This window comes from Pseudorasbora parva, chromosome 17 (assembly GCF_024679245.1).
Source record: "Pseudorasbora parva isolate DD20220531a chromosome 17, ASM2467924v1, whole genome shotgun sequence".
Taxonomy (NCBI): Eukaryota; Metazoa; Chordata; class Actinopteri; order Cypriniformes; family Gobionidae; genus Pseudorasbora; species Pseudorasbora parva.
The window spans coordinates 26,193,468-26,220,949 of NC_090188.1; the positions used below are offsets into that span (position 1 = coordinate 26,193,468).

Sequence of the window (27,482 nt, forward strand, 5' to 3'; positions counted from 1 at the left end):
TTTTACGTTCTTTGTTTTTCTTTTTCTTTTTTTCTTTTTTCTGTGGAGTCATCCATACTACTTGACTTCAGTCAGAGGACATGTTTATGTACAAATAGTCCCAAGAGGAGTGTTTTCAACTCCGCTGCCAATGCCGGTTTACTTGACATGGCAGGAAGACCATCTGCTTAGAATAAATAGCACAAAAATAAGTTACCACACACCAAACTGCTTGTAAATCCTCACATATCAGATATGTGGAGACCCATTTTATCTGTTTTGTGTTCTATTTATCTTTCTTTGGATTCTGATTTGAAAGCAGACAATAAAATTAAATACATTTATGTGCAGATTTAATATATAAATGTAGTTTTTAGTTTAGATTTTTAAACTCGTCCATTATTTTGTCTGTGCAATTCCTAATTGATCTACTGAGTGACATAATTTCAGTACCATTACTAGATTAGGCACTGTTTTAAGACTAAGGCTTGAGTGACAACACTTAAAATACAGTGTCAATAACAATGGAAGACTGAGGCTGAGCAGCAGCAACATGTAATAATTTCTCTCTGATAATTCACTCTCTATAAATTTACAACTACTCTAGAAGTTATATACCATTTTGTTTTCTAAAGTACATTTTCAGGCTATATTCCCTATAGTTTCACAACCAGCATAAAATATCTGGATGAGACACTGTAAATAATGAAAGCTCTTTGTAATGAAATGCATGTTCTGATATTTTATGCTATTAAAATTGTTTTGGTGAACACTATTACACTAATAGTAAATAACTCAAATAAAATAGAATAAATCATTTTCATTGTCTGTGTAAAAAAACTTGTCCTTGTCCCCTTTCTATTTGATGTAACGCAGTTCATTACTCTGCCGCAGGGGGGCGCTGCTGCAGTCGCACGGTCATATGTGCCACTGAACCAGGAAGTATTTTGGTGTGACGAGAGCACATGCGCCGCTCGTCATCACATCACAATCATGCAGCAGACACACAACTACACTCATAATTTAGTGCAATCTGTATGCGTGTGTTATCAGTAGAGATGCTGAACCATGCGTATGACTGTGGCGATCTTCTGCCGTCATGCACCTGAAGTCTTCATGCGAGTGAGTTTTGCAGTCTTCATTCTTTCATTCTGTTTTGTGGGGCTGAAATTGGCAGTAGTTGATGTACATCAAAAGATCTTCAGCTAAATCAAATATAAGAGTGTGAGTGTGAGCAAACAGTAAGTTCTTTCGTTTATTATGCTCCTCAAGGCATGTGTCTTATACGAATTTTACTATTCAAAAGTAATAAGCTATAAAATTTGAAGAGATGCATTAAAGTCCAAGGAATCTGTCAATGTTTCAAGTGTCAGTGTGTAACATGTCATTATTACTAACTTAACTGAATTAGATATATAGCTTATATTTCTTTATATATACATTGAATTCTGAAGGTTTGATAACCTACTTTCTTTTCTTTCAGGACTTGAATAATTGTGTTGGAATTATGAGTGAATGATGGGTCAAAATGCAAGCTACATTAACTACGGGTCATGGAAAATCTAGAAAACTCGACAGATTGCAAGGAGACTGTGTCTCCACAAAACAATTCAGGGTCTACACTGAACAGCACCATCTCCCGTCATGAAGCGATGGGGTTTGTGCTGGTGCATGCAGGTAAATTAGTGTCCCTTTGGGAATTATTCAGACAGCGGCTTCAAGACATTTCTGTTTTTATGTTGAATGAGTAATTGTGAAGATTCCCTAAAATTTCACTGAAATATATGTAATTATTTACCAATATGTCTTTCCAAACTAGTATGTTGTTATTTTTGTCCATGGAACACACAAAATTAAAGATTTAAGTCATTTCCATATAATAACTCTTCATATAATGGTCACATCTGTCAAGCTTCAAAAGGAGCCAAAAAAATAAAAAATAAACCCCACTGTACAAGTACAACAAAAGAAGTCAATATGACTGTATTCCACTTCTCAAAGCATACAAAAGCCTAACAGGCTGTTATTTTAAGTTATTACTTACTGATCATTTTTTCCTTTTGCTGCTGCTCTCAAATGTCAATCTGCAAACTTTTTCAACCAGCATGCCACTTTCAGTTACAACATGGCCTTTGAAACTATGGCCTTTGACATTGATGACGATGGTCTTTGATTATTATCTATCAATTTAGTATAGCTTCTGAAGTATTGAAATATAAGGGCTATGTGTATGGTACTTTTTATTTAGTTTTTTTGTCTTTTATACAACTTAACAGATGGTCACTATGAGCATTGTGTGGAAATGAATGGAAAAATAACAAATGTGTTTGGATTGACATGAAGCCAACTAAGTATGGACACAACTTTTTTTGGCAAAAGATTTCTTAAATTTTTAGGATCATATTTACTTCTCATGTATGAAACTACAAACTGTTAACAGCTGAAGAGCCTCACTTGTCTTATTTTTGATGGTTTTATCTCCACAGGGGCAGGGTATCATTCAGAATCCAAAGCCAAGGAATACAAACATGTGTGCAAGAGAGCTTGCCAGAGAGTGAGTTACATGTGATTCTTTAATTCAAAACTTGATGCCTTAAGGTATTTCTGCCTTTCTGCGATGCCTTGTAACCTTTGGATAGCTCTGCCAGAGGTCATGTCGACAAGACGTCAGTTCAATGAAATAATCAGCTTTCATTCCCAGCTCAGATTGCATGATTTCAGATACGTGTTGTGTAACATTTTAAACACCCATTCTCCCTTGCTTGCTTTTGCAGACTGTTATTACATTGTCAATATACCAAATCTAAGATATGCTAACAAAATTCTAACGGATGATTTTGCAACGAACAGTAATGCATAGGTTGGCAAGTTGCACTGCAATGCTTTTCCCTGTCCAAAGTGCCGTGTAAAGGATGAAAAGAAGGGATCAGGCTGGAGTAAAACACCTGTGCCAGGGAATTTGAGTTATGTGTTGATAACATGACACCAGCAACGACCCGTGAGCTGCTGCCCGGCTTAATATACCATTCCACCCTCTCTACTTCAAGCTTGTCAAGTGGAAAACACTGCAGCTTTATTTGCTTTTTAAGCGCTTGGTGTTGGATTATCAAATTTGTCTGATGTTTTGTCTAGATTAATTCAGTGTGATGTTTTCTGCATAAAACTCTAGAACCCTGAAGTAGAGCAGAACACTCACTGAGTTGGTTTTAGGCGCTGGCAGACATGAGGTTGCTGTCATCAGTTGTGATTTAATGTGTTTCAGGCTGTGGACAGGCTCAGAGCTGGAGGATTGGCACTGGAGGCAGTGACAGCAGCTCTAATAGAGCTAGAGGTGATAGTGGATCACAACAACTCAATAGATTCACAAAGAAATTGATAGAAAATGTATAGTAAACATTTGAGATGTTAATGGGATAAGGAAGTATATATATATATATATATATATATATATATATATATATATATATATATATATATAATCTGTTATTTTTACCCTTTCAGTTTTAATTTATTTTTAATACTTGTATAATGTGCTTTTGTCATTTTTACTAATTAAAATAAGATTCTTAAAAATCTTTAAAAATCTTTCAAAAATTCCATAAAACATTTTAAAAGTGTGAATTATAAAAATGACTTGTGATCTAGGACCTTTATACAATGCATGTCATTGAAAAGACTGTAAATGTTTCCCCTTTGCCTCAAACTCTTAATTACTGCTTATTAATAGTTAGTAAAGTACTTGTTTAGGTAGGATAAACTTTAGGGATAAACTAACGTGTTACCATTTAAGTATTTTTCTGTGTATCGTTTTCAGTGCTGGATGAAGTACACAAATCAAGTGCTTGAGGAAAAGTACAGATACCCTAATAAAATATTACTCAAGTAAAAGGTTCAGTATTAAGTACTCCTTTTAAATTTTGCTTGAGTTAAAGTACTTGATTTTTATTGTCCTTAAATATTAAAAGTAAAACGTACTGACAAAATTATGACTTATTATGAATTGTCAAGTAACCAGCACTAGTCAATAAGGAAGATTATATAACAATATGTATTGGTCTGCAAATAAGAAAACATTATATTTTGTTTTATTACCAAAACTTGCCATGCACTGATAATTCCAGTGTGTAAGTAAAAATATACCTTTATATATATATATATATATATATATATATATATATATATATATATATATATATATATATATATATATATATATATATATATACATATACATATACACTAGTTTCATATCATTTGAAACCACCATGCAGTGGGGAAGATGCAGTGGCATTCATTTGTGTTATTTTAACAATGTTTAGTTTATTACCCAAAATCTACCCTGTTCAGATGGTAATACATATATGTGGACACAGCTGATTTAGTTCACAAACAACTGAAAGTCAAGAAGATGTCTGAATGTGTTTTTCATTTACAATAATAAATCATAATATTTGGAGTTAGGAACTTACTTCATTGCCATCAGTCGTGCACGCACTGAGGATCGCCTGTTCTTGGTTAATTTTGAGTCAGATTTGTGAATTCAGTGAATCGTTAACTGGAGACTCGCTCGACCTGGATGATTTGAATCAGTGAGTTTTTGACTCCAGAACAGATGCAATCGGATCGGTCAAATTCATGAATGAATCGTTCAGTGTGATTTGTAAAGGATTTAAAGTCCCCCTGTAGTCAGTTATTTTATCCCTTAAACTCATCTTTGAAAACCAAAAAGACACAGTATTTAAGCATTTGATAAAACAATTGATTCATGCCAAAAAATAGCTTGAATGTAACCCTTGCTTCATTTTGTTTACACAGACTGGTGAATATGCAGATTAGCCCCGCCTCCACTCACTCAGCTTAACTCAAGTTACTGTAGTAAAGGCTGTACAATGGCAAGTGGAAATACTGGTTTAATTCAGCCATATAGATTTGGCTGAAAACAGAAACTGATTCAGAAGGGGGAAGTTGAATTGTAAATTATATAGGCTTGTATACAAGTTGATGTATCAGAATGGTTATGAACTTTTATGTATCGCTCTCTACAACGTCAACACATAATAATAATTAATATGATTAGCCTTTGGCTTGACTATGTTACCAAACAGCTAATAATGTGATTTTATATCAATAATGATTTTTCATAAAATATAAAATATATATAAATAAAAAAATATACCTGGATAACCTGGCTTCTCTTGAGACTCCCCTGCGTCAGAGAATAGTTAACAATATTCTAAAGCCCGTCTGCGACGATTTCAAACATTAACAAATGTGCATTAGCAAAGTAGAATTATTTTCTTACTGTCCACCACTGCTTGTTTCCTTTTAGAAGAGAAAGAAATGTATTTGATTGATTGATGTTTATTTACAGGACTCCCCGTTCACCAATGCGGGTACCGGTTCCAACCTGAACCTCTCGGGTGAGATTGAGTGTGATGCCAGCATTATGGATGGGAAGTCCTTAAACTATGGAGCTGTTGGAGCTTTGAGTGGTGGGTGCTGGTTTGAGCTTTTTTTGTCATGTGATGAAAGTGCTATTTGAATTTGAAGCAAAACAAATAAAGGCCAACTTGCAACCCCTTTAGCCTTTAATGGGAATGTGGCTAATTGCATTTTGTGTGTGTAAGAATGCTAAAATGCAAGACTAATGTTTTTATTTGTTTATGTAGATAATAAATGTATCCGGTTTCACAGACAAGGCTTAAGCCTAGTTCCAGACTAATGGATTTTTAAGCTGTTTTAGCTGAACGCCACTTGCACTGACATATCTTAACATATGTAAGTGCCATTGTTTTGTCTCAAGATGCACACTAATATATATATATATATATATATACATACATATATACATATATACATATATATATATATATATTTTTTTTTAAGTCACATTTAAAAACAGCTACTTAAATGTCCTTATTGAACTAATCCTGGCTTAAAGGAACTATATGTAAGAAATGTATTTCAGTAAATCATAAAATGGCCCTGCTTTGTCACTAGACATTAAGAAATCATGTTAATTTCAAATACTTATATCACTGACAACAGTAGTCCGGTCAGGATATTTTAAAAGTTGTTGTTGCAGCCCTCAACTGATGTCGATGTTGACTTGTTGTGTTTTGGCCTGAAGCTCCACCCTCCACCTATTGACCAATCACAAAGTCAGTAGTGTTTCGGCATCCGGGTTGCCAGATCTGCAGCTACAAACGTTCCTGCTGGATCCTGCAGCCTATCTGGCAAACTCAAGTCAGGGGGAGGGGGAGGGGGAGGGGAGCCTAAATGTTATAAATAAATTTGATATGGCTTTTGGCCTTGATCTTTGACATAGATTGTTACTTCTGTTCACTCTAAACTAGGGTTTAGTTCTGAAACCCGGTGCCAATATGACGCATCGCCATGGAAATGGAGACGATACGTTCTAAAAATATTTAGCCATTTCTGCAAAATATAGACTGAAACTTGAAGCTGGTTTATAGCATACCAAGAATACAGACTTTGCTGTTATTAGTACCGTACCTGTTATTTATTGTAGTTGGGTTAGGTGGCTTAGGTTTTATTGTGAATTTAAGTAAATTTGTGTTTTGTATTTATTTATATTTATATATTCAAGTATACTTTTAATAAATTGTTCAATTTAAAAGAATGTAAACATTATTTAAATCAGTACCAGGTAACTTTTCAACCTTCATAATATATTTTAAAGACTCTTGTGATGATGCATCGACTTACAAAAGGTTAAATGACACGTCTGCTATAGCCTGACGGGGTCTGTATCGTTTTTAACCATACTTTTAAACTTCGGGTTTCGGGTAGTAACCTGAGAACAAAAAGAACTACAAAATTTGACGGCTTTACGGCATATTTGTCACTTCCACCACCACTTCCTTAAGTTCGGCGTGCGAGCCCAACTATCGTTAAGCCTATGTCTAAATGGCGTGTACCAAAGTTTGGTAGGGGCTTCATACTTGCAAACAAATACATAAGACGTACAAAATCATATTATAGGGTACCTAACATGTCTGTGATATTTGTTTATTTGTCTCTCCTCAAGCTATAATGCAAATCGATTTTTCAAATTTGCAGATTCATCTATGGTAGCTTGACATTATAATATTGACGATATATGATTATTACCCTCAACTCAAACATTGAATTGAAGAATCATATAGATTCTGTAAAACTGTAACCGATAGACTAGGCTACTATAATGACGCTGGCTTGTAAACGTGAGCATCGCGATCATTTGGCGTTTGAAAAAAATAAAACCCATGAAATGATATTCATATGACAATCTGAAACATATGCCACTGTACCTGGGATGAAGACATTTCACACGCCACGCAAGCAGAACATCTGCATGTGAACTCCTGCAGTGTTCAGGGCTATCATGGTTGTCATGTCAACAAATGCGCGTGCGCATCCTCTGATGTAGGATGACAGAGGCAGCGCCCAAAACCTGGAAAATGCTGCCTTCGGAGGACACATTTGAAGGCAGGAAGGCAGGAAGGCATCAAGCCACGTCCAAATCTAATGTTAACTTTACTTCCTGCCTCCTGAGATACCTTCATATGATCGATTTTTGAAGGCAGCATTTAAGTATCCTTCGCTGCCTTTGATATCCCACAATCCTGTGCTTTCTATTCAGTGACAGTTGAGCTAGGAAAATAAGATGGCGTCCGAAAGTTGCGTTTGCTAGTCAGTTTGTGTGTAAATTTATGTTTTTTTTACCAATATTTTTTACTTCTGATGTCATTTCTAGTGAGAAGTTACTAATGTAGTAATTAAATATATGTTTAGTTCTCACCAAAGCTCGCTCTATTTTGCTGTAGATCATTAAACTTTTACACTGTCTTAGAAGTCTGTCCGAAATTTGTTTTGTGAGGTGCCTTCATTCACAAAACACTGCCTTACAAACCATTGCCTGATGAGGCAGCGAGGCAACACTATTTTCCAACTGTAGGGGAACCCCGAGAGAAAAACCTACTTGGTGCTGCTTTAATGTCATTCAACGTAGTTTTGTGGCTCTTTATACTTTTTTTTTTTTTTAAATTAGGCACCGGTATTATTTTTAAAGTATTGATTTGGCACTGGTATTGTAAAAAAAACCACACAATACTTAACCCTACTCTAAACTAATTGATGCACAAAACAAGACCGATTTCACCCCACCAGCCTGTTTGCTATGTTGGTTGAAACAATTACAATGTTTTGACATGCAGTAGCTTGAAATTTTCTGCTAATTCACATATAATATGAAGTAAACTTATTTAGTTTAACACTAATATTCGTGAAACATTGTGTTACTTAGTTTTTTTTGTACAATGAACTCTGCATTATCCTTCACCAAAAGTGCACGAGGAAGCCAAATGCAGGTTCCATCTACTGTATTTAAAGCTGTCTTGAGCAAAAGTGATACTAATGCTGCTCTTTCTATCAGGAATCAAGAACCCAGTGCTGGTAGCCAGAAGACTATTAAGTGAAACTCAGAAGGGGAAGCTATCAGCTGGCAGGATTCCTCCCTGGTGAGCCGAGCTCTCTGATGTTGGCTTCCTGGCTTTCAGCTTCGACATATACACACACTGACATACTTCATTAATGCTTTAGGGGCAGGAGAAATATTCTGGTTTAAAACGACAGCATTTCCATCACTATATGCACAGAATACACAGACAAATACTAACTATGTGCGAGACAAAATATGCCTGGACTAACTGCATTTATTTTGTTGTGACAATTGTTGCAAGTGTATTTTCTTAGCTACAGGAAATAGGTGCCAATCATAGATTAAGACTGTAGATCGCAGTGGCCTCAGAAAGTATTTACTTAATGCAAGAGTCCTTAGTTAAATCTATCTTAGCAATCTAAAAACTTAAAGTTAAAACAGGAAACCTCCAATATAAAAGTAGAACGTTTTTTCTAGTGTGATGAAATTCCTCCTTTTTTTAAATCATGTCTCTACTTTGTCAGTTTCTTAGTGGGCAAAGGAGCAGAACAGTGGGCCATCAGCCATGGGATCCCAGCATGCCCTACAGAGATGATGACCACCAGTAAGTATCAGACCACCCAGACTCTTCTTTCAGCTATTTTGACTGCAGTGTTTTTATTAAATTTGTATGTATTATAAAGATCAGGACACATCTTTGGAATACTTTGGAATAACTTAATCACTTGGTGAAAAGCTAGAAAAGTTCCACTAGAACTTGGAAAGTAACTTTAAACCTTATAATTTTATTTTAACCTTCTGTTTTGGTTTTGTGTTGATTTTATACTTGAAAATATAAGATTAAAGGGATATTTCACCCAAAAATTTAAATTTGATGTTTATCTTCTTACAGTGCATCTAAGATATAGGTGTGTTTGTTTTTTCAGTAGAACACAAATGAAGATTTTCAACTCCAACCGTTGCACGTATAATGCATGCCAATGGGGTCTAATTCTAATGAATAATTCTAATAATTCTAATCAGACCTTATTGACATGCATTATACGAGCAAAGGTTGGAGTTGAAAATCTTCATTTGTGTTCTACTGAAAAAACAAACACACCTACATCTTAGATGCACTGGGGGTAAGCAGATAAACATTACATTTTCATTTTTGGGTGAACTATCCCTTTAAAGATTAAAAAGTCTACATTTGACATAATTGTTCAGCATTCATATTGTCACCTGCAGCAATTATGTAATCGTGAAATTTGCATGCTTACGTGCAATTACTTCTACTGTCAGACTCTAGTTTGCAGGCTGAATTGTGATGGTTTGTATTCATTATATATATTTAACTACATGTTGATATTGAGTGCAACCCCAAAAAGCACTATTCTTTTAGGGAATGAAAATCTAATGAAGTTCTTATCGTCCTTTAACTGAATTTCCACTGGTTATTTACAGTTTAAATGAAGTATAATAGATGAGGAATCTGTTATGTTGGTTTTTTTATTTATTATAATAATTATTTTAACCAAAACCACTGCCTTTTATCCCAGTTGTTAGTCTTGACAGTTGCACATAATAATTTAATTGCATTATAATTGGCAAGAAAACATGTGAATCTCATTTAAGCAATTGACTCAGTGTTATTTTTTAGCTGCCCTAATTGCATTCAATCAAATTCTGCAAAATGACTTAATTGTGCCCATTTCATTGATTCATTTTCTTTGATTAAGAGATTTCCACAGGAGTGGAATGCAGTATTTGGTAAACAATGGCTTCTATACTTTAATAGAGGGGCCCCATGTGTGTGTCAGACAGAGATAGAGTGCCTGTTGTCAGTGTTGGAAATGATCTGATGCCAAAACCATGACCTCACTCCAACACATGTCCCATTATTTAGGGAGACTTTGAGGATTTCAACCGCATTTCCACCAATATACTGATTTATTGTGAGAATAAAGACTCTCCCGCCAAACAAACACCCTTGCTGCAATATATTATAATGAATAATAATACTAATAATCTAAGCAATAAGGCCACAGGAGCAAAACATTTTTCAGCATTTAGTGGGTCTTTTTTTGGATTGGAAGTCAAAGCAGTGGAGTAAAATCTATTATTGACTGTCATGCCTTTTTCAACACTTTACAGAGTTCAGTTTGTCAGGCTATAAGAGGAACAAGAGGAAGATGGAGCTGGCAGAGCAGGTTGAGACGAAGAGGAAAAGACAATCGTGTGGACGCGTGAGTGAACGTGCAAAATGATATGTTATACATGCAATGATATCCCATCCACTCAGGTTCTAAAATAAATGTGCTCAACATCAAACAATTTATATAATTAATAATAATTATAATAATAAATAATAATATAAGCATAATTATATTATTAACCAACATAAACCCTTTTTTATTATAAATATATTTAATTTAAAGTGTTACTTCAGCGATTAGCATATGGCTTTGTATCAGTAGAAACCCTGGAGTATATTCAAATGATTGTGCTTTCCCCCCTCATATCCCCCTGAGACAAGAGATTGATGCATTTTATTTCTGGAAAAATTCCTCCTATGATGCAAATTGACGATATTTGCATCATAGGAGGAATGTTTGGCCAAAGGCTAAAGACTACAGCCAGCAGAGGGAGCCATTTCCGCATGTTTTGAACTTGCGCATGGGGGATGGAGATCACACTCAGAGCTCAGCTCGCAGCTACAGCCACTCATTTAAACGGAGCTATGGTGAGCAATGTAAGTCTTTTAACTTCTCAGATTAATTTCTATGAAAGTTAAGCTTGCAAAGGCATGAACTGAAACGTGCCAGACTGAACTCGCGTTGTGAATGTATGCCGCGAGTGTAGTCACGATACCTCAGCTCTCATCACGAGAGCTCAGCTCAATGATCTGGCTCCTGCAGTTAGTGCTCAGTGCTGTGATACTCGCGCGGTGACTCACTCATTATATTGAACAGACACGTTCAGTTTTTAATTGTAGTGTCTTCTCTAAGTCACAGTAATCAAGTTGGTGGCTTTGGGAATGGCCTCACAGGGCAGCGAAGCATTCTGGGAATTGTAGTCTTTCATCCCCATGAGACAAAAATAAATTTTCTGTCTTTTCTCAGTCTAGAAGACACCAAATTCAAAAATAATTTCACATTTCTACTACATTGATGACCCAGTTTAAATACAGATTCATCTTCCCAGCACTGAAGTACCCCTTTAATGAATAAATTAACAAGTAAATGCTATAATATTAATGTTATTATTAAATATTTATATACTATATTAATGTAATTATTATTATATTAATAATTGTATATATCTGGAATAAATAATGCAATTGTCATATGGAAAAAAAAACATTCATTTTGGATCCTGGGTTTAACACTTATTTCAAATCCTGTAGCATTTTTCTCTTCAAGTAACTGCTTTATGACATCACATCCATATTTTATATTTAATATACAGTTATGTAGCAAGGACAAATGAGATTTCAGTATGGTCGGGCATACCCAGAGATATCCAGCCAGATTACTTTTTTTTTTTTTTTTTTTACTGCATCCCAATTAATGCAATCTTCAAAGGGCTCAGACTTCAGAGGCTGTGTCCTTCGAAGGCTGCGATGGTCGGACCGAACGTTGTTAAATGGGACGGTCTAGCCTACGAAGGACAGGTTGATGAGTGGCAGTAACATTTGTACTGGACTTTTTTGAAAGTTATTTTAAACTGTCTGAAAACAAAACAGGCTGAACAAACTGCCTAAAATCAGTGGTCGACCAATATTTCGCCACGGGCTATATATTGGCCGACATTTGGCTTAAAATAAATAAATAAATAGACCGATATGTTTTATTTGATTGGCCGACAGGGGCTCTGTAAACGGCAGTTCAATAGTCTGGTCATGAAACATCCGTATTAATTAGTTATGGGCTCTGTTTAACAGTTTTGTCTTATATACGTTGCTAGATAAAACTGTTAAATAAAGAAAGTAAACTCTATGCAAAAAAAAAGTATTTTATTATTAGTAACAGGAAAGCAAACCCTATAATATTTTATTATTTATCGTCAGCATTGGGCAAATATGCATGTATATCATTAAAACATATTTGAATGTCTTATAAACATTTTTTTTTTTTTTACAAACCTTGAAGACTTAAGCCCCGTTCGCACGGGACTAGTATTATCTGGAGACCTCTGGTGATTTGTAATAATTGCAGAGAATGTCGGTGATCTTAATCCCGTGCGAATCGGCCATGTCTGTATTTGTAAAGTAAAAATTCCCCCGCAAATGACCTACCATATTTCGCCGCACACCGAGGTCCTGTGATAGTAGTCCCGTGCGATTCGACATCTCTGTGATTTAGCCAGGATTAGGCGGATCGTCTATAATTTTTGCAAGTTTTTTTTTCTTCCTGTGAGCATTTCTATCTTTATCTTTCACGAAGAATAAAGTCTGCATGCATAATGCGCACCTTTATGAATTCCCGTACAGCCGCATTGATTATACTTTCACTTTAGAATGAGTATCAATTTGGGAGTAAACTGATTGAATGGTGTGTTTAATATTAACATCAATACTGTTCTTAATGAAAAACAGAACAGAACAGTACAATGACAAGCTTGTTTAAATCGTTTAAATAGGCGCTTTTACATTTAGCTGTGAAACTGAATCTTCCGCCGTATATTGTCAGCTTCTCACTCGTGATAAATTAAATGTGATTCCTGCCGCTGGTCTGAGCTCAGTTCATGGCGTCTGTTCGCTAACTGAAGGAAATTGTTTATTTATTACTATAAAATAATCAAAACGATATCGATGCCTGTTTATGATTTCATATAGCTATATCTATAATGAAGTCTTGACATCATATCCGGGAGAAGTCAGTAAATTTGAGTAAAATCACAGGCTTTGCTTATCCTGTGCGAATGCGCCACGCAAAACTCAGATGTGGGGGAGTCATTTCTAAATCACAGAGGTCCCTAGATAATACTAATCCTGTGCGAATAGTGCTTTAGACAAATTCAACTGTCAGATATTCCGAAGTGCTCATTTGTACTGTGCATGACAGTCAGTTCAGCTTCACTGGAGATTCATGTTTTTCACTGTGTGCTGTTTGTTAAATTAATGTTACCTCATCTTTATTGGAAAAAATATGATTCTCAGTGTTCAAAAACAAAGATTACTGAGAACCCTCTAGGTTACAGTGTTTACTTCCTTTTTAATTCATATTTTTCAAACAATTTCTTTGTAAAAAAAAAAAAAAAAAAAATATATATATATATATATATATATATATATATATATATATATATATATATATATATATATATATAATATATATATTGTAATACGATTACAGAATCAAGAAGGTGGCATCTAAAATAATTCATCGATTCATTTAGAGATGAATTAAAAACATTTTTTTTCAAAAAATGTATTTCTTATCATTTCTAACTTAAAATATGTTTAGTATATATCGGCTTTATGTTTGCTATTGGCCGCTCTGCTTTCTAAGATATCGGCATCGGCCATATAAAAACAAACAAACTATCCAACATATCCAATATGTTCACCATGGTTCATTTATATAATATCTATATATAATAAAGATTATAAACTATATATAACCACATCTTAGTGAGTCAAAATTTGAACAGCTTTAAAGTGTTTATTTTTAACATTTACATTTGGCGCAGTAAAAAGTCACACCTGAAAAATCCTCCCTCAAATCTGTGAGATGTGAGGGAGGATTTTTCAGGCGTGACTTTTTACTGCGCTGAGTCGAGGTACTCTCAAAAGTGCTATTCTACCATACATTATAGTTATCCTTTTTAACCCGCTTAAAAAAGCGTCACGTTTTATTTTGTGTCACCATACTTAGTCGTTCAACTATTCGTGAAACTGTATTTAAATGGAAGCGTGGAAGTGTTTGGTCACTTCTAACTTGATCTCTGTTTGGTACCTAATAAATGAACTGGGCTTTCGTGTGGGCGGAGCTAAAGAATGACGAGTGCGAACAAAGCGGTGACGTCCTCAAGCGTGGAGAAACCCATGGCTATCAATCTCAGCTAATAGATATGATCCAGAATCAAATCTGAGGCTAAAATAAATTGAACAGGAGAAACAGCAACAGCAGGACATCCGTCTCTGTGGTATGTATTGTATTTAGTGGCCTGTCAACATTTGCGCTTGTTTACTCGCAGTTTATGAGGACATGATTCGGTTTATTGACTATTGTATGCGACTAAACCTTAGCAGTAGCAAGCAAAACGGTTTTGCACGTCAGACTAGTGTAACGTTATATAGAACAACAATGGAGTCCGTTAGCGCATTTGAATGACGAAGCAAGCAACGTGTCGTTTACTGATGTTTACTCACGCGACGATAGCCAACAGCATAGACATTTGAAGCAGTTTTACTCACCGGCTGCTTCCAAAGCAGGACCGAACCTTTATCGCTGGGACCGCTCCGTCAAAAACACACTTCTTTGGTATGATTTGGTGAAGTTCTGACAGCAGTGACTATAGAGATCCACTTTGTGACGCGACTGAAGCGATGTTGTTAAGCTTCCCGTCATTTCTGCGTTCAAATCGGTTCAAATGCCGCGCTGCCTTCCCGGAATGCTGTGCTGAAGTGTTGAAGTCGCTTGATGTCACCCATAGGAATAAAGTGGAGCGTGGCGCGGAGTGTTTATGGGCGTGCATTTCCTCTCTCGCTCTAGTCACGCGCGCGCGCACCCTACCAGGAGAAGAGCCCGTACGGCCCATACAAGGACCTTCCGCTCTATTAACGTCAAGCCGAGCCATACTCGAAAAAAACTCTCCGAAACTTGTGAGAAACCGGAAGGAGTATTTTTGACACAGAAATACTCTATCAAACCTTTAACTTATGCAATTGAAAATGAAAAGTACAGTCACTAACCTTTTTTCTTCTTCTGAGATTCTTCAGAATAAAAAGTGCGTTATAAATTAAATCTATTATTATTATTATTATTATTATTATTATTATTAAATCACATAATATTTTTCAGAGGATAGTTCAATCTGTAATTGTGTCTCTTCCATCAGTAATTTTCTTTCAATTAGACAAAAAAAAAAAAAAAATTCTACTGGGTGCTTTGTTAGTCAGAGAAAACAATGATATTTTTGGGAATGCAAAGTTTGCAAAATCGTTATTTTATGTAAATGTATTTTTAAAATGAAAACTTTGAATGGATCGACACTTTAATATTGCATTTGGATAAGGGTGTTATACGATATTCAGAACAGCAGGAGGCACTTTTTCAAAAAACGAGTTGTCTGAGAATCTGCAGCTTCACACTGTTGAAAATTTCTCAGATGACGCAAATTGAATTAAACAATCAATCGAATATACTCCAGGATTTCTACTGATAGAAAGCTATATGCTTATAGCTGAAGTAACCCCTTAAGGGAATAAAATAGTTTAATATGAAAAAGTGTATCTCTTTAAGCTGAAACCCAATTTTTATGTTTTAAGGGGTCATGAATTGAGAAATTAACTTTCCCTTAAGCTTTTGATATATAAAAGTCATCGTAATATAAGAATATCCTGTAAGCAGGGCTTCATTAACTTTTTTGCTCACCAGCCACCGTGGCTAGTGGTTTTCCAAAGTTACTAGCCACTCAGCATTTTCACTGGCCACAATTTGCAGTTTGGAAATTACATTTTATATGATTAAAGTTGACTTTGGCATGCCTAAATTACTTGATTTTGAGTCATTTTACTTGATTTTGAAGATTTAAAACCCTTTCAAACTTTCACATGCAGAGTGAGATAGCCTATTCGACGTTAAATTAAGCTTCACTACACTGAAGCTACTACCTTCCTATAGGAAATGTAGCAAGATAAGCTACAGCAACTTGGCAAAAGTAGTTTACTACATCTAAGCTAGTTTTTATTTATTTAATTTTACATTGAACCAACTTCATTCCAGTCAACGCTATCTCTGTGATCAATAAAATTCAAGCAGATAGACATGGATACTTTTTCATTTAGGCTAATCAAAAATTGTCGAAATCGATTTGGCAAAAAAAAAACATGTGATCCATAATATTAACAAAACCAGGTGTTGAGAGTGTGTGTATGCTCATCTGTAGCCTATGTGTATGATATGTGTTTGCATTTATGCTCAATTTAGACTTGGGACTTTAGCAGGAAATTAGAAAGTTAATTTACAACTCAACTCAGCTCAAAGTAAGCTACAGTAGCAAAATAATTAAGACCTGCTCCAAACAGTACCAACATGGACCCCGATGCTTTTAATAAGAGGTGTTTATTCAAGAGACACAATAGATTCTTTTAAAACTTGAAGAGGATTTCTCTTTTGTCACCGGGCTGATGACACGCGTGCAACAGCGAACTGAGCGCTCGGAAACAAACGTCAACTTCTAGATAGTGCGCGTATCCAGTGCACGGGACGAACCCGTCTTTCCGCGCTCATTGCCAAAGGAGTACTTTGAAAGGCTTGCGCGCATCTGTGCGCATCTGCGCGAGGCAGAAAGGAACGTAGAAAGTGAAGTATATCCACGACTTGGCAGTTGGTTTCCAATTTGAGCTTGATCTTCATAAATGTAGCGATGCTACTGCCCAACACTGACAAGGAGAACTGATTGCGTGTGTGACAGAGCTTGCACGCTTCTGTTGTGTGTCATTCAGTCACTTACTGCAAGTTGATCGATAAAGAATCGTAAGACAATTTTAATTTTGTGATACGACGGTCTTCGCATTTCATTTGGCTGTTGGCTGAAATTATATTCAACCCGCCAAAGTGGCTAGTGGGGGTGGCTGCCTTACCCGCCACAGCTGAAATCTACCCGCATTTGGCGGGTGTTAATGTCAAGCCCTGCCTTGTAAGTTTCAGAGCTGAAAACTTTCTTGTTATAAAAAAAAAAAAAAGCTTTTATTGACAGCTGGCTCATCAAACGAGAGATCTTCGAGTTTGCTTCTCTTTGACGTCAGAGAGCAGCGAAACGAAAGTCCAACACCTAAATCTGTAGCCCCGCACATGGTAAATAACAGGCCTATGTGGAGCTAAACCGGGTCGAGCTACCAAGCAAACAATATTGTGCAGTGCCTGGTTGTGGAAGAACCAGTCGCTGCATAAGCTTTCTTCAGATTCCAATATCAGGAATGCAGTTGAACTTTATTTTTTATTGAAGTGCCAGCTCACTTGGGTAAGACTTTGCACAACTGTTGACTTCATTTCACCGCGGATTCTTTTGTAAACAAGACACTGGTCGAGACTGGATTCGCAGACAGAATGAGAATAAAAAAACGATGTGCCTTCTGTATTCAACAGGAATAAAGCAACACTAATATTAGTAAAAAAAATGTTTTATATGTGATAGTATTGCATTGTTACAAATCCTTTGATTTCTACTGATTATGTGTACTTGTCTAACTAAAGATAATTAGCAATAACTTACCACGCTGTCACAGGCTGGAGTATCCTTTGTATTTGAGGTGTTGTTGGTTCATTGTCCTGCGATTCAAGATCAGACACTGGGTCGAACATTTATGGGGGATTCATTCCGGATGTTTTCAAAACAATTCCCCATGTGCACTGACGGTGCGGTCGAAACTCATTATAATATGCAAAACTCTTATCCAGTCATAGCAGTGGGCCTTTACTTCCAAGTCTTCAGCGCGGCACGCCGTTTAAAGAACTAGGCTCAAAACCAGGCTAGAAAATAGCCTATTACTTTTTTCATTATGGTGTTTTTGAATGTAAAAACCATGTGAACGTCATAAGTTGACCTCAGACAACAGTATAAAAAAACAGTATAAAAAACATTTAAAAATGTAAAAAGCCAGTTCATGACCCCTTTAAAAGTCTAACTTGGCAATTTTTCTCCCAAAAAAATCCTATCACCACTGGCACTCAAGGAGCAGGAGCCTTCGAATTGGGTGACGCTGATGTGACAAATGTGGCCTTTAGAGGATGCAGCCTACTCTGATATAGAAACCAAGCTACCGTCAAAATGTCATGCCCTTTGTCGGTCTGGATCAGACTCGATTTTGGAAGGTTTTTTTAATAAAAGGGAAAACTTTAACATTTCAGGATATGCTGTTGATTTTTGACATATGCGCTCTTTAAACTCTGATTAAAAAAAGACTAAAATGCAAGTTTCTCCTATAAATGTTCCATGATCTATAGGTTTCCACCCTCCCATTCAGTTCAACACATTTAATTAGGCCTAAACACAGTGCAGCGGAGGCATTTGCTCTGACATTATTACTCGACTGATAACAGGATCTGCATCTGTTCAGTCCTCTAATTCAAAACCACCACATATACCCAGAGGAGGAAACCCCATTGGGTAATGACGACCTTAAAGGGGGGTGTGGAGACCTCAATTACTCACAATCACAGGAAACACACATATGGATGCTTACTGCACTGCTGACATGGCACTGCACACAAGGAATTTGACTTGGGTGACAGTTTTCTGCTCTTTTGTAGCTTCTTGTCACTGACCTGAAAAGCATGAGTTCACCAGGTAGACATGAAATTGTTAACTTTTTACCCATTTACTTCAGTGCAGTTTCAATTTATTTTTTGGTCTCATGAGTTTTAAGTCAATCGTTTATGCGATATGAGACCATAGTGCTTCAGAACCACCCTGCCGCCCAATTTCCCACGCCAACATCTTGAAGTTATTCCACTGAATTATTTCCCGTAATGTGCTTGAACATGTTAGCGTCTCCTACTTTTTTGGTGAATTTTCAAGGAAGTGATTTGACAGGTACACATGGAATGCAGGTGTCGAGGGGAAAATGGCTTCCAGCACAGATCCATCCGTGATGTGACGCTTGTGTGGTCCCAATGAGAAAGCGAAACATGGGTCACTCGTGGGTCATTAGTTGCAAATTACAGTGTCTGAAAATGTGGGTGAAATGTTATTCGACAAGAAAGACAAATACGCCGCAGTCTAACTTGGTTTGGTATATGTGGTATTCGTGTTCGGAGTTCGAACCTTGTACGGATTGTTTTAAAGATAGTATCAGTTTGAAGTGAGTGATCACTGTTGGCTCTTTTTGCATGAATGATCTGTGCCTCTGGGATGCCACATGGTCTTTCTTCCTTCAGTTCACTTCAGTAAAGACTTTTCTCCAAAGCTGTGCATTAAATGGTCATTAAGATAACAACACACCCCCCAGTCTCCTCTCAAGTGGCCTGTGGTTTGTTTGATTTTATAAGTGCCATATTTATTGTTTTACTGTGGATGTAATGCATTTGTATCGCATGGATGGCCTGGGGTCTAGGGGTTCTCGCTCAATTTTAATGCATTTAACAGGCTTCTCAGAATTAAGATGTTTCTGTAACTTGTTTGATATGTATGAGCGGGTGCATTTGTGATTTATAAAAATATGACTTTAGAATTGAACTTAGTAATATTAGGCAATCTTTTTGTTTTATATCTTTGTATTTTTTTTAAGTGTCTTAGAAGTTTGCACAATGAGAAGACAATAATTGGTGGATTTGCAGAAGTTGGCAACTTTTGTGTCTTAGAAGTTTTGCAGGGCCAGGCATAAATGTGGGGTGAAAGGCAAGTTGCTTAAAATCATCTAGGGGTTAATTAAATCTATTAGAGACATATTCCCTGGAATCCTAGCCCTAGTGCCGCCCATATTTCCATACCTGGAAATGCCATGGAATTAAGTGAATTGGTCTTAAGGCCCTGATATACTCACGGCAAAGTTCTTTTTTCATTGTTTGCTTAGGGGTAAAACGAAGTTCAAATTACGTGAGCAGCAATATACTGTTAACGAACATCTGATGCCACCCACACAGCTGAGAGCGAAGTTTAGATGAATATAGCACTATTCGCACAGGATTAGTATTATCTAGGGACCTCTGTGATTTAGAAATTTCTCCCCCACATCTGAGTTTTGTGTGGCGCAATTGCACGGGATAAACAAAGCCTGTGATTTTACTCAAATTTACTGACTTCTCCCGGATATGATGTCAGGACTTGTAAATGTTTTTTCGTTATAGATATATAACGAAAAAACTTGTACAGCTTGTACTGTTCTGTTGTTATGTTTTTCATTAAGAACAGTATTGATGTTAATATTAAACACACCATTCAATGTGTTTGCTCCCAAATTGGTACTCATTCAAAAGTGAAAGTATAATCCGTGCGGGGATTCATAACGGTGTACATTATAAACGCAGCCTCCATTCTTCGTGAAAGATAAAGATAGAAATGCGCACAGGAAGAAAAAAACCTTGAAAAAAATATATACGATCCGCCTAATTCTGGCCAAATCACAGAGATGTCGATTCGCACGGGACTACTATTATCACAGAACCTTGCTGTTCGGCGAAATATGGTAGGTAATTTCCGGGAAATTTTTACTTTATAAATTACACACATGGCGGATTCGCACGGGGTTAAGATCACCGTCATTCTCTGCAATTATTACAAATCACCAGAGGTCTCCAGATAATACTAGTCCCGTGCGAATAGGGCTTATGTAAATATGTGCTGCACACTTTCCTCTCAATAACAAAAGAAACAAAACAAATGAGAAAACGGAAAGAATTTTTAAAATAAAGCATGTTTAAGAATGCGGTGCCTCCTCACAAAACTACCAATTATCTAATCGCCATCGACCAATGGTAGTTCACCAGCCGTAACAAACTTGTCTGGAAAATTCGCTTTGGCAAGCTGTTTCAGACTCGCAAAATGAACTCTAAACAAAGTTCATTTTGCCCCGATTTTGTTTTCATTTCATTTTTTTTAAGTATATCAGCCTTTAATCTACTGTAAAAACTAAGTATTGTTAAAGCTGGAGTCCGTGACTTTTGGTGCTCTAATGGTTAATAATCAGAACTGCATGGGTCTTGCGGAAGAACATTGCAGCCGGAGCTACTTCCCTCTGTTTATGTCTATGGCGAGTCACGCAGGGACTGTGCCCCTCCACAGTGGTTCCTACCAGACTGGTCTGAAATAGACTCAATATAAACACTTATAATTATAAGTGTACCATTAATTAAACAGGGCAAGACAAAAAAATTTGGTTTGGAAAATGGATTCATGTTCAGGGCCGTGCACAGACATTTTGAGGGGCAGTGGTCCAAACCCAAAAAAAAGGGGCACTATAAAGGGGTTGAGTATCATTTAATATAGAGAATGAATAACAAACCTTTTACAATCATACTGTAAATACAATTGTTAGGCTTTTGTGTTAATTGGATTTATGTTGTTCTAATTATTCTTCCAAAAAGTCGATTCTGTGCTAATTTGATCTCTTTTCTATTTTTATTTTTTATTGGAGATTTAAGTAGCAAATGAGAATCACTAAAATTATTGAATATATTTTGAGTCAAAGGTCTTGTTTATGATTTATGTAAATCATACGCAACATTTTTTTAATAACAGAATATGTAAAAGTATGGTATTTGGGGTAAAAGGCATAATTAACATGATGATAAACAGCTGACTGACTTCCATTCGTTGACATGACATGGTTAAGATTCAGCTGGTAAATATCTTAAGTTGGGTGTCCATCTTAGAGGTTACATCATATTTATAATAAAAATATGATAATAATATAATTTAATACAAATATATTTAGTTGTTACGATAACGATAACATATTGTAACGATAAAACTTTATTAAATTATTATGGGATCTCATACATTCAATATTTTCAGATTATTTACTTAAACATTTGTGTCTGTATTTTAAAAATATTTTTATATTAACATTTTAATATTTACTGAATAATAATTAATTATTTTAATCATCAAAATAAACAGAAAATGCTGCAAACGTTGCTAGAACTTTTGAAAAAGTTGCCATTATTATTATAGGCAAGTTTATTTATATAGCACATTTCATACACAATGGAAATTCAAAGTGCTTTACATAGAAAGGAATTAAAATAGGGATAAAAATGCATAAGAAAAAGCATTTGTTTTTCTTATCCATTTGATTAGGGTGTGCTTTTGCCCCATTGTACCCTGATACAACTAATTTATATAATAGCCTGCATTACCTTTTTTTATTGTGTATACGATTAATATGCTCTAAATAAAATATCATAAATATGACGTATGTTATAGATACTAGTATTAACTCGTAAAATGGATTATAATTGGAAATCTATTTTACAGAAGTTAAAGAGTGACAAACAGTCAGCTAAATATTCAGTATTCAGTATATGACGATTTACCCGCTGGCATGCTGGAGCTTTGAATCCATGTTTGCTCTGTTGAAACAAACTACTAATTCCGCGGATCAACCACTGTCTGTAATGTGGATTGTAGTTTGGAATATACCTGTTAATGGGACGACATTCTGGAACTGTCGTCTCCACAGAGAGAGGACACAGCCACGCGATGCTGCGGAGCGAGCGGGAAAACACGGAACGGATTAGTGTAATTAGTGGATTTTTAGCGGAACAGAGCGCTTTTATGGGAATCCTCTGAGGTTGAGGGAGGGAAGGGGGCAAGAAGGGCACCTTAGCCGATGAGGGCAAAGGGGCAGTGGCTCTAGCCACCGGGCCACCCCCCTGTGCACGGCCCTGTTCATGTTGTACATTCTCATTATATAATTTTTGTAAATCTTGAACACAAAGTTATGGACGCTTTAAATAATCAAAAATTTATGGTATTTAAAAAAAAAAGTGGTACCTAATATGTACATTAAAATCTGCCTGACAATTCTCCATTAAATGGAAGAGAAATTAAAAACAACTTTTATCATAACCAACTGGGATTTAATCGGCCAAAACGGGAAAACTGACAATTATTTTATTTATTTATTTATTTATTTATTTATTTATTTATTTATTTATCTTTACAACTAAAGACATGTTAACTTCTCTCACTAAGTTTGATTGAAGATTTTTACCACCTTTCTGTCATGACACACCAAAGAGACAGAATAGAGACAGAATATGTTTTTTAGGACATAGAGGTTATACAAACAGCTACCCATTAAGGGGAGGAAAATTGATGCTCCCCTTTGGAAAGGTCTTTGAGCAGATGTTGTACTGAAGTTGATTTTGTCAGATTTATCACTGATGGTGAGATCAATTATAACATTCCGTTTTAGCCTGTTCGTTCATATTTTAGAAAGTTATTGCATGCAATAATTAGCCAAGGTCTGAAGATCCATGGCCTAGTAATGACACTTTGTTCATGGGCAGATGGAATTATAAATTATAAGTCATCACGTCCCCTTCCACAGTTTCCCAGGATCATCCAATTTGTCAAGCGGCTCCATGACTCTTTCAGTCCACATCAACTTTCTTTCCAAAGTACACAGCAATCAGCAAATGAAAACAGTCCTTTAAAAATGACCACTTTACTCATTATAAATGAGAGCAAGAGGATCATTTTTCAGCTGCTGATATGTAATTGGACTTTATTTGCTCAAGCTAGATAGCTACGTGTATTTCAGTTCCCCAGTTTGACAAAGTTCAAGTTTGGTTATGGTAGCCAGCTGGGTCTGAAAGCCTTCTTCATAGACAAGAAAAGAAAAAAAAACATTGCAAGGGAAGCAATGTTCAGTATGTTTTAATCTAGTATTAATCTAGGCTTTGGAAATGTGCCTTTTTTGAAATTGCCAGTAACCACAGTTTCTTTGTTCGTCTTTTTTGGCCCACTGTTTAGCATGACGGTACATTGACACTTAGATTATATTTTTTTATTTCACTTTGTAAATTAACTCAGGGTGTCAGACTGCAGAAAAGTGCTGTTTATTATCTGTGTGCGATCGGAAATTCTAATCGAATGGCAATTTTGTGTGCAGGAGAATGATTGTGGCTGCTTGGAGCCAGTAGGAGACCTCATGGTGGAAAGTGAGGAGAATAACTCGGCCTGTCTGGATACAGTTGGTGCGGTCGTTGTGGATCGGGAAGGGAATGTGGCGGCTGCGGTATCCAGCGGAGGTCTGGCCATGAAACACCCGGGTCGGGTTGGACAGGTGACCGTTGTTTTTCTCTGGAGTCTGATCATATTTTATTTGACCATCTTGCTGTATATTAAATGCTAGGGGTGTAACGATACACTCGTTTCACAATTCGATATATATCGTGATACTGAACTCACGATACAATATGAATCCCAATATTTTATGCCAACATAAAGAAAAGATTTTTTTTTGTTTTATTTTACTTTTTTATTATTATAAACATAATTATATTATTATCTATATTATTATTATTATTAGGACCCACAAATATTCCCCCATTGCATCATTATACATTATATTTAACATTATATATAGTCGTTTAATGTAATAATGTCAATGAAACTCCATAAAAGAAATGAAACTTCATTTTTTCCCCTCACGCATTACTCGCGCTTTCAATACAGGCAGAATCTCTCTCAGTGCTCACTATAACCCACCTCTCCCGCTATTAATGCACTATAAATATAAGAATAAACCATCTAAAATGCTTTGAACAATTATACTACTAAAACTAAAGGTGATTTAAATGATTTGAGAAATTCGGCAAATTATTACCCCCTAACATTGGTAGGTTTAGGGTTAGTTGTGGGGGATGGGTTTGGAGTAGTCAATCAGGTAGTGTCTTCAACGAGGGGGGGTAATTATTTAGTATGGGGTCGAAATTCAGCACAGCACCGGCAGCGCGTGCACTTCAGATGATCAATGCAAACCATCACATTTCTAATCGGAAGAAAGCTTGTCAAAATGACCGTTCTCAAACTGCAAATTTTAATTCTGCATTTACTCACATGTTATTTTCACGCGTCACGCAGTATGTGCATCGCTGGAAATCTGTTCATCATAAACCATCGTTCGCGTCTCTTCAGAAGACTTGGATTTGGATTAGACACTCGGATTAGTTATTTATACGATGCCTTAATGACATTTTTTGGGAACTTCTAATAAAACAACTCTATATCGCCAATCATACCGTTTCCATCAACGATATATATGGTTACATTTTTATATCGCGATATATCGTTCAACGATATTTCGTGACACCCCTATTAAATACAATAGCATATTTTGAGTTTATAGGGTTATAGGCCTATTCACACTGAGCACATATTTTTAGCACATGATGCATCTTTACAGCATTACTCTACAGCATTACTGTTCAAAGGTTTTCTCATGATCTTATTTATTACCTGCATTTATTTGATCAAACATAAGTAAAAAGCTTAATATAGCAAAATAGTACATTTAAAATAGCAGCTTTTTTATTATCAATTTTAAAACCGTCGCTTAATATTTTTTGTGGAAAGCATGATACTTTTTTTATGAATAGAACGTTCAAAAGAACTAGTAATACTATTTAAATAGTATTTTTTTAAAGACCTTACTCTCACGTTTGATCATTTTAATGCATATTTGCTTAATAAAATAGATTTCTTAAAAAAAAAAAAAAAATCTTACTGACCCCGAACTTTTGAACAGTATCATGTTACAAATGTAGTGTAGGGTATGAGTGCTTTCTAAACAGGTTTACTGCACAATCGCAACATGTTTACATTTATTTTATTTAATGGCAGCCGAAACATTCTTATTCAACGTATATTTTCTTCAAATCTTTCTCTCAGGCTGCTCACTTTGGGTGTGGCTGCTGGGCTGAAAATGCCCGAGACGTCAGCCTTTACTCTACAGCTGTGAGTACTTCAGGTATCAAACACACCGTAGTCATATTAGTTTGACATTACTGTACATTTACTGCTTTTTGACAGGTTTTCGAGGGTGCAGTCGTTCACTTTTGGGTCATTGTGTAAGAAATTTGTACACCAAAAAAAATGTATTTTTTTTATCGACACAACAGTCGATAAAATCTCATTTTGTATCTTTAAACTTTCTATTACTTTGTATCCAAAACTCTTATCAGTCAAGCTCTTTGTCATTTTCTGTTCATTCTTTGGACCTAGATATGGACGTCAGTCCTTCAACATCTTATTGTCATTAGCCAATTGCTTTGTAGGGAAATATTTCAAGAGCAAAAGAAGAGATATTCTGCTTTACTTGGGATTCCTGCCGCGAGCGGGGCCCAAGGCCGTGCACTTCACGTTTTAAACTAATGCTTTCTGTCACATGAATAAAACAAGCTTTTCTTCTTATATTGCCTGTGCCCAAGTCAATAGGCCACAGCCATGATTCAAGTCTCCATACAACACATACAAGCACACGTGTCCATTGTACCCAGAGAGGATGTCTGGATTTCTTAAAGCAGTAATGATAAAAGACAGATTGTTTTTCGTGGCTTGGAAGAGGACAAGACGATTATGCTTGAACAGATGCTCTAAGAGCCATTCTCCTCATGTCAAGATAAAAGCAAGTGATGTGTTGTGATGCGACGTATACACCCAAACACAGATATCATCTTTTCTTTTATGTACATACAGTATATGCTTTTTGGATATGAATATCCTTTCTATCTAAGCGCAAGATTCAGTCAGACAGGCTTTGGCTTCTTTACTGATTGGGCAGGGTTGAATGTTAAGGGTGATTTCTTTTGAACTTTCTATTCATGAAAAATGTATCACAGTTTTCACAAAAATATTAAGCAGCACAACTGTTTTTAACATAATAATAGCTTTGATGATGATGATAAATAAATAAATTCCCTGAGCACCAAATCAGCATAGAAAGATTTTTGAAGGACCAGGTGATGCCGAAGAGTGGCGTAATGATGCTGATTACATTTTAAATTATATTTTCAAATAATGCAGTTATTTTAAATTGTATTTTTACAATATAACTATTTCTGTATTTTTGATCCAATCAATTAATTCATCCTTGGTGAACATAAGAGACTTTGTTCAAAAACAATCTTACCAACCCCAAACGTTTTAACAGTAGTTTATATAATGGTATTGTAATATGATTAGGAATTATGAATATTATTTATATGAACTATCTGTTATAGGAGGAGGTAGATGGTTGAATTATGTGTGCACATACCTGATATGGACATAGTGAGTGCATTGTAGATTATGTTGATATTACATTTATTAATCGTTGCATTTATCCCAGCACATATTTTAACAACCACGACATGGTGCATAACTGCACCTGTAACTTTATTATAATATTTCACAAGGCAGC

At 35.9% G+C, this 27,482-nt stretch overlaps 1 protein-coding gene across 2 annotated transcripts in view; it reads left to right on the plus strand.

Moving 5' to 3' along the window:
- The first annotated feature begins 939 nt into the window (after nt 1–939).
- tasp1 (taspase, threonine aspartase, 1) overlaps nt 940–27,482 on the plus strand; it is a 56,434-nt gene continuing 29,891 nt past the window's right edge. For both annotated transcript variants that reach the window (XM_067421325.1, XM_067421326.1), the window contains exons 1-10: nt 940–1,101; nt 1,463–1,656; nt 2,466–2,533; nt 3,242–3,310; nt 5,351–5,471; nt 8,417–8,501; nt 8,947–9,026; nt 10,559–10,650; nt 24,192–24,365; nt 25,973–26,051. In XM_067421325.1, coding sequence (XP_067277426.1) covers nt 1,533–1,656; nt 2,466–2,533; nt 3,242–3,310; nt 5,351–5,471; nt 8,417–8,501; nt 8,947–9,026; nt 10,559–10,650; nt 24,192–24,365; nt 25,973–26,051 — 892 coding nt within the window. In that variant the 5' untranslated portion in view covers nt 940–1,101; nt 1,463–1,532. The remainder of the gene's footprint in view (nt 1,102–1,462; nt 1,657–2,465; nt 2,534–3,241; nt 3,311–5,350; nt 5,472–8,416; nt 8,502–8,946; nt 9,027–10,558; nt 10,651–24,191; nt 24,366–25,972; nt 26,052–27,482) is intronic.